The sequence below is a fragment of the Heterocephalus glaber genome, unplaced genomic scaffold (genome assembly GCF_053883595.1).
Source record: "Heterocephalus glaber isolate CG9 unplaced genomic scaffold, H.glaber_assembly_v1.0 deba00001859, whole genome shotgun sequence".
NCBI classification, from domain to species: domain Eukaryota; kingdom Metazoa; phylum Chordata; class Mammalia; order Rodentia; family Bathyergidae; genus Heterocephalus; species Heterocephalus glaber.
In genome coordinates this window covers 571,918-581,004 of record NW_028258500.1, presented here as the reverse complement: position 1 = coordinate 581,004, position 9,087 = coordinate 571,918, and the positions used below count along the sequence as shown (strand labels likewise).

At 36.7% G+C, this 9,087-nt stretch overlaps 1 protein-coding gene across 1 annotated transcript; it reads left to right on the top strand.

Moving 5' to 3' along the window:
* The first annotated feature begins 647 nt into the window (after positions 1-647).
* LOC101703635 (olfactory receptor 7A17) lies at positions 648-1,667 on the top strand. Its single transcript, XM_013069390.2, has one exon. The coding sequence runs from the start codon at positions 699-701 to the stop codon at positions 1,665-1,667; it is 969 nt and encodes a 322-aa protein (XP_012924844.2). The 5' UTR covers positions 648-698.
* The last annotated feature ends 7,420 nt before the right edge of the window (positions 1,668-9,087 follow it).

Below are 9,087 nucleotides of genomic sequence, written 5' to 3'. Positions count from 1 at the left end.
CTCAAAAACCTAAACCAAACAAAACTACAATCTCACTCAATGTAACAAGGTATTATCCCAAAGCGAGAGGGTGTGGAAAAATATTCCTGATTTTGTAAACTATTACTGACTTTTAGCAAATATCACATAGTTTATCATCATTTCCCCTTCTATTATTATCTATCAATTTTTCTATGTTATCAGCATTTCAAGTGATATTTATAAATTACTGTTTTCCTACTAACTCATGGGGTATTTTTTGCCATCAACAGTCTTAAATTTTATGTAGTTATATATGTCTATCTTCTTACTCCCAAGTTTCTTACCGCACATAATTTTCTCACTATAGATTTTATATATAATTTCTAGATGTTCATCTAAAATGAATTTTTTTATTTTATACTGAAGACTAACTTTCCAAATACTAGCTGGAGACTAACTTAATTTCCTCTCCAACAGACATTTGAGTGAACTTTTATTCCACAGTCCAATCTCTTCCTACTAAATTAAACTGAAACCTTGTAACATATTAAATTTCTACATACACCATAATTTAATTCCTGATTCATTCACTGAAAAATTATAGAGTAAATCGGGAATGGCACTAGGGGTAACCCGTGGGGACTGGATCTCAAATTATATAAAATAATTTACACATTGGAAAATATAAATTAAATTAAAGCACTATATGAGTAACATCCATTTGTGTGAAGATACTCATGTTGCGTTTTCTTTTTCCTGATAGTTGTATCCACCATATGGAATTAGGAAACAACACAAGAATTTCAGAATTTTTTCTTCAGGGATTTTCAGAAGATCCAGAACTGCAGCCCATCATATATGCACTTTTCCTGTCCATGTACCTGATTGCCATGCTTGGGAACCTGCTCATCATCCTGGCCATCATCTCTGACTCCCAGCTGCACACACCCATGTACTTCTTCCTCTCCAATCTATCCTTTGTGGACATCTGTTTTACTTCCACCACCATGCCCAAGATGCTTGTGAACATCCAGACACAGAGCAAGGTCATTAGCTATGCAGGCTGCATAACCCAGATGTACTTTTTTTTGCTTTTTGTAGAGTTGGACAACTTCCTCCTGGCTGTGATGGCCTATGACAGGTTTGTAGCCATCTGTCACCCCCTACATTACATGGTCATCATGAACTGCCCACATTGTATGTTGCTGGTATTGGTGTCCTGGGTTGTGAGTGTCCTACATGCCTTATTGCAAAGCCTGATGGTGCTACAGTTGTCCTTCTGTACTGACTTGGAAATCCCACACTTTTTCTGTGAACTTAATCAGGTGGTCCAGCTCACCTGTTCTGATACCTTTCTTAATGACTTGGTAATGTATTTTGCACTTGTGCTGTTGGCAACTGTTCCCCTTGCTGGCATCCTTTATTCTTACTCTAAGATAGCTTCCTCCATACGTGGCATCTCATCAGCTCAAGGGAAGTATAAAGCCTTTTCCACCTGTGCATCTCACCTCTCAGTTGTCTCCTTATTTTATTGCACAGGTCTAGGTGTGTACCTTAGTTCTGCTGCAACCCATAGCTCACATTCAAGTGCAACAGCCTCGGTGATGTACACTGTGGTTACCCCTATGCTGAACCCCTTCATCTACAGTCTTAGGAATAAAGATGTAAAGAGAGCACTGAAAAGACTTTCCAGAGGCAAAATGTAAAAGCAGAGATCGCCCTGAGGCTGAAGAACTCTCATGATGGTTGCAGGACTTTCAAAGCTTCTGAGTCTAAAACTGTGATTCTTGGATCAGATCATAAAAATAGAAATTGCTACTTGTATTTATTCCCTGGACTTTCTATTACTATGATTTCAACCTCCATATGCAAAATAAGCAATTCACGTTTTTATCTTTTATGCTCTGATAGCCAATGGATTTTTTCTTTTATGTTACCCAAATTCTCAAAGTTATTTCAAACATTGGACCTGAAATACTTGGAAATTCCCATTTACCGGATGAGTCAGCAAGAATTTCTTAAAAATAATTTTTTCCTTCTCTTTTGTAAATAGGGAGGTGTGGAGGGGTGGAAGGGAGAGAAGAGGAATGGGAAAAAACAAGAACTAAGATATATCATGTACAGGTACAAATTCCAAATGATGACTGTGACCATAATGTATACCTAAAATGTACCAGTGAAGTTAATTAGAAAAAATAAATTCCCATGTTGCATAATGTTTCTTTTGTTTTCTGAAGAACTAGTGATGGAGTTTTCTTTGTGTATAGAAAAATTGCACTTGGGAACTGATGTAATTTATCTAAATCTGAGGTCAATAGTTTTCCTTTTTCATGTATCATTTCTTTCTATATAGGTCTTTTAGTTGTTCTTCTTGATAAAGTGGACTTCAACATGCTAGTGTATTTTATACCTAGTTATTAGGGTTTAATTTTGAAATTTCTAATTGATACATACTATTATTACATATTTATGAGATACGATGTGGTGTTTTGATTCATGTATACATTTTGACTCATATATACATTAGATAATGATCAACATGGGGTAGTTAATGTCACCTTAAACTTTAATCATTTCCTTATGGTGAATAAACTCTAAAATACTTTCTTCTAAGAATTTTGAGATAGGCAATGCATTATTGTTAACTATCATCACCCCAGTGTTCCATTGATCACCATAATTTATATCCCCGATCAAACTGTAACATTGTTCTAAAGTTCAGGATCTTTATCCTATTTCAGCATGGTATCCAAAGTGCTTACTACAGTCATGGGAAAAACAGGAACCTAGAGATATTTACTCATTCCTTTTTCTTAGGCACATATTTTCATGTTGTAGATAACATTTTTGGAAGTGGTAACAGTATATGAATAGCAAATAGATTAGTGGTTCTTAGAGCTCAAGGACAAGAAAGGGAGGGAACAAGATGAGGCTCTCAAAATGTCCAGGCTAAGGATCTTGGGTAGGTGGAAATGTGCAAGGTTTTGACAGTTATCAGTGTCTACATTTTGAGTTATGTGAGATGTTACTGTTGGGAAAATTGATTAAAGAATCCATGGATCTGTTATATTTCCTACATATGCATGCTAATCTAAAGTTATCCCCAAAGTAAAGTTTAATAAAAATTATAAATGAGACAAGTTAAAAATTCATGAACAAGACTTTCTTGAAGAATGGAAATTAGGACATCTTTATTTTCCCCTTTGAATTTCTTTCCTTTCTATACTTTAAGATATGTAGGCTATCATCATATGCTTAAAATCATCTAAATATATTTTATTACAATTAAAACGTAGTCAATGTGGTACAATTTAGACCATTGCAATGAAGTGTTTTTATTTATGTGAAAATGTTGGATAAGGAAATATACAGAATTGGGATAACTAATAAAATATTGACTTCTGACATTCCATTTTGCCTCCTTTTCCTGCCTTGGGGAGGCAAAGAGAGACATACTGAAGATAAAACATCTCTGTAGGAGTGAGGCTTCTGTAAGTGAATACCTTGAACTCTCTTCATTTTGACAACTCACTCTTCATGTGATGGTTTTGTGAAAATTATTTCTTTTTTTTTCTTCAACCAAGACTACCTCATATACTCAGTTGTACTCTTTTATGACTTTAGGTACTTTTCTTTCATTATGATGTTCACACAACATTATATTTTTAAAGAAATCAATCTGTACCATCAGCACATTGTTTTTGCTTGGGAAATTTGGCTAATGTTTTTTGGTATTTATTTTGTGTTTTAAGTTGACATTCTGACTAACCATACATGTTCCTAAAAGCAATCACACACACACACACACACACACACACACACACACACACACACGTATGCACCAATCTAATTTGTCAGCCAATGAAATGTCACCATGAATAAATTGAAATGGAAAAGTAGTTAAGTAATGTGATACTTTAGAGATCTGACTTTAGTCAAAGTCCTTGAAATATCTTCCTCGAGTTAGAAATTTCTCATTCGCACAGACATTGAGCAGAAAGTAGAAAAGCAGCCATCAGATATGGTGCAGAAAGAACGATAGCTTTGAGGTGCAAGGAAGCAGTGAACAGTTGTCCTTAAACTTGTTTATGCAATCAGTCCTGGGAAGGCTAGCACAAATTTCCAATATCATTTCCAGGGTACCTGATGCAGTAAGTCCTTGTGGCCTGACAGCATGCATTTCTGTCAAGTTCTCAGGTGCCATTGGCATTGCTATGCAAGGGAACAGTATTTGAGCACCACTGACTTGGAGACTGTTCCACATAGTGATGGTAACCAAAACTTGTCATCAAAGAAAGTCAATGATTATCCCAAATCAATGAGTTTATAAGTCCCAAAGGTTTGGATAAAAACAGAATTGCTGTCATAATGGGGAAAGTCTATTTCTATTGACCGTTGTATCTTTTCTCAGAAGCTTCGTGGATATAGTAAACCAAAGAAGATTTGGAAATTTTCTTTTTTTGAGAGTTCTAGGGGAGCAAGAGTGGTATTCCTGCCTTTTGGGGCTCTTTCTGTCCATATACTTGGTCATATGTCTTGGGAATGTATTCATCATCTTGGCCATCAGCTTGGCCTTCCATTTCTACACACCCATATACTTCTTCCTTTCCATTTGATCTTTGATTGACATCTGTATGACCTCCATCACCATGTCACAACATTTGCTGAAATTCCACACAAGGAAAAAGATACAAACTATGAAGCCTGCCTCAGCCCTATATTATGTTTTTACTATGCTTGGGTGCCTGGACAAATTACTCCTGCCAGTGATAACCACTGCCACTCTGTGGCTACCTATCTCCTTGCACTATGTAGTCATCATAGACTCCCAGCTCTGTGATTTGATGGCTTTGAGATCCTGGTTGATTGATATCATGAACTCTTTGTCCATAACCTTGACTGTTTTGAAGCTATCTTTCTCTCACACTTCTTTTGTGATCTGCCTGAAGTCCTGAAGCTGGACTATCCCCCTCACTGATTTCCCTCTTAGTGGGAAAACAGATTTTCTTCTACATCCTGATTATTTCATCAGCTGGGGGCAAATCAAAAGCCCTCCTAACTGTGGGTCTGATCTTTTGGTTATCTTCTTGTTTGATGGAACAGATCTTAGGGTTTATTTCTATAACCATATCTTCTAGTCAAATCTTATAGCAATAAAAGTTAAACCTCAAAGGAAATAGAAACCTTCAGATATACAGAAAAAGGAAAATCTTTTTCCAGCTCCCAGAAAGTGCCCACAATCTATCTGGAAACTCTCACTTCAGAAAGTATACTCTAACAAACAAAGCCCTGTCTGGCTGCTTCAGGCATAAAAAATACACACTATAAACATTATAAAGAAAACACTAGACTAAGGTGTTTTAAAAACTGTAATACTTTCACTTGGTTTTCTCTGAGTGTTCCTGAAATGAGCACACTGTCATATTTATGAGTTAACTGCATTTATTCTTCTGTATCCCTGGTTTATATCCTTGTATCATTTGTCAGAATTATCTTAAAATTCCAATTGGCTTAAAAAGTTTTATTTTGGGGAGAATTTGAGATGACTAGAGGAGGAGTCACATTGGAGCTACTTAGAGGAAAAACCAACTAAAACCACAGGTAACTGGAAGAAACAGAGGGACATACATCCTGATGCCAAAATCAATCTGAAATAAGGACCTATATATCAAACAAAACATAGACAAAGGACTACATAAAACAGCCTACCACACCACAGGAATGGCAGTGGCTGGTCTCACATGTGCACCAAGCAAGAATCACAATACTGGGAAGTAGCCAAGAAACCGATGGGCTGAATGTGGCTAACTCAAGCCGCAAAAAATAGATTTGGGATATTAGGCGTCTTTCTTCTTTTGCTTTCCTACGTACCAAAGGTGCTGCATCCTGGCATCAAACTCCTTTCCCAACTGTCTGACTGCTCCTTTTCTTTTCTTCTGTCTTGGCCCTAGAGGCTAACTGGAAACACTATAAATTAGGGATTGCAGTGCAGCAGAGGTGATGGAAGAAGTGAGTGGTGACCAGCAGCTTGAGAGAAGGATGCACATGCATGCCTGGGATTTAAACAGCCATGGGAGGTAGTCACTCAACCCTCTGGAGAGAAGATTTAAGGGGAACCAAGCAGCATTTGTCTATATCCTCAGCAGCAACAATAACCCAACCCTCCTGCAGCAAGCAGAGGGACAAGAGAGACATGCTAGTAGAGGTAGAACAGAGTACAGGGAGCAGCCCCTGGTCAGTCCCTGCCTGAGGGCACAATAGCAAACCTGGGTCAGCAATCAAGGGACATACAAAAAGCTGCTGGCTGAAGACCAGTCCCAGCCTCCAGGCCAAATTCAGCCCAAAACACGCACTAATCCTACTGCAGATTTGGCTGGGTTACACAGCACAGTTTGGGACACTACCTGTCTTGGACACTACCACAGATTAATGGACACCTGAGGAATTTTATTATTATATCTTTATTCATATGTTTCATTTTCCTTTTTCTGTATGGTTTGTGTTTTTTTAAATGTTGTTTATGTTTTTACTTTTATTTTCATTTATTCTTCTCATTTGTCTCTCCTTTCTATCTCTCCTGGTTTTGTGATATTTTCATATGAGTGAAAATTATTTCTTGTCATTCTAGTTCACGTTGATTTTTTTTGCTTCAACCCTCATTCATTCTCTCCTGCCCTCTTCTCTAGTGTCCCAAAGCTTGGGTGACCCTCCTTTGTCCTCCAGACTTGCCTCTCCTATGTTTGCCTTCCTTTATCTTACTGTTTTTCTCCATCCCTCTTAAACTTACCCTCTACGGGGTAAAATTACTCCACTAAGGGAAACTCACTGCATACAAGTTCCTGGATTATGTTGGATTGTGTTGCACAACTGTAGATCTTGCTCCCATGAAAGGCAGCACCAAATTAATAGTTACCACATTTGGTAAGTGTATAGGCTGTGCTTCATGCTATTGTTATTATTAATTGTACTACTTTAGACAGGATATCATACCTATTGCAATCACTTGTTCTCTCTTGTATGATAACACTCTGTATGGGAACATAACCATAATCAGTGCAATAGCAAAGGAGTTGATGCTAAGCCAAATAGATAGCAACTTCTGATCCTTAATAAATTGGGAAGATAGGAACTTGGAACAGACCCAAAGACCAAGATCCACATATGCCCACAAGACATCTCTGGGGCATAGACATTTCCTAAGGAAACCTGGATACTAATGATAAAGCTATCTGCCATAAGAAATTTGCAAGCATAAATACAGAAAACAAAAGCAAAGAAAAGAAAAATGACAATATTCAGAAACAAAATGCAATCCTAGGCCTCCAGCATACACAGGACAAGTCCAGAGGACAGCGAAATACAAGAAATCAGAAGCCACCTACCTGAATTTTCTGAAACGATATCAGCAGAAATAGAAAAACATTTAATAAAATTATATAGATAATAATCTCTCAAATAAAAGAAATGATGATCAAAATGAAGGACATGTTCAAGGAATGTAGAGGAGAAATAGATTAAAAAAATAAAGGAGCTTAGGAAAATGATGGAAACCATAAATCCTCAGGATAGGAAAGAAGTGGAATACATGAAACAGATTCAAACAGACATCCAGAAGATGAAAAACTCTATTGAAAGTATATCCAACTGGGTGAATGAAGGTGAAGACAGGCAAAAAGACAGGATTGTGGTTAGATACCATGAAAAGAAAGATATCTTAAAAACAGCCAGAAATCACGAAAAAATCAATCCAACAGCTGCAAGATGATGTAAAAAGAACATAATCCAAATGCTATATAAAAACCCGTTCACAGAAGTAACCTCCCAAACATGGAAAAAGAATTTAGCAAATAAATAAGTGAGTCATATTGAACTCCAATTAGCCATGAACAAATTAAATCTACAATAAGGCATAAAATTATTGAGCTTTCAAAAATATAGCAAAATAAGTGAATATTAACAGCTTCTAGAGAAAATAAATAAATCACCTATAAAGCTAAGCCCATCAGAGTCACAGCAGACTTTTCAACACAAACCCTCAAGTCAAGGAGAGCCTGGAGTGAGGCTTTTCAAGCCTTAAAAGAAAGCAACCTCCAAACTAGACTGATGTATCCTGTAAAACTTTCTTTCAAAATTGATGGGGAAAAAAGATGCTTCCATGACAAAGAACACCTCAGAAAGTTCATGAATACCAAACCAGCACTCCAAACAATTCTAAACAATATCCTAGAAAAATACAAGGAAGGTCACAACTTCATGAGAACCAAAAGAGCAAATCCATAAGGCAAACCACGAAATTAAAGGGAGAGGGGGAAATAAAAAATTAAAGCCAACAAGTGGAAAATAACATACCAAGGATAAGTTAGTATATATCAGTTATAACCATGAATGTTAATGGCCTCAATTCACCAATCAAAAGAAATAGATGGGCAGAATGGATTAAGAAGCAAAATCCAACAATATCCTGTATACAAGAAATGCACCTAGTTCAAAAAGAAATTCATAGAATGACATTAAGAGCATGGAAAACAGTTATCCATGTGAGAGAAACCCAGAAAAATGCAGGGGTAGCAATCTTATTTGCAGACAAATTGAATTTCAAACCAAAACTAATTAAGAGAGACAAAGAAGGTCACTACATCTTTGAAAAGGGAACAATCCAAGAGGAAGAGATGACCATCAAATACGTATGCACTAAGGACTAATGCCCCCAAATATACAAAACAAATATTAATGGACATGGAAAATCAAATAAGCACTAATACAATTACAGTGGGGGATCTCAATACCCCGCTGTCACAAATAGACAAATTATCTAGACAAAAAATCACCAACAAATTACTAGAACTGAACCAAGCTTTTGAACAAATGGAGTTAGTAGATGACTACAGAGTGTTTCACCCCACAAAATCAGAATATACATTCTTTTCCACTGCACATGGGTCATTCTCCAAAACAGACCATGCTAGCTCATAAAACATGTTTAAGTAAATACAAAGAGATTGAAGTTATCCTCTGTATATTATCAAATGGTAAGGCAATTAAACTGGATGTCAATAGCATAAGAAACTACAACACTCCACACACATGGAAATTGAATAACACTCTCCTGAACAACAAATCAGTCAC

Bases quoted from the DNA above. Each gene is read 5' to 3' on its own strand.
- LOC101703635 (XM_013069390.2), top strand. From the start codon at position 699: ATGTTGCGTTTTCTTTTTCCTGATAGTTGTATCCACCATATGGAATTA.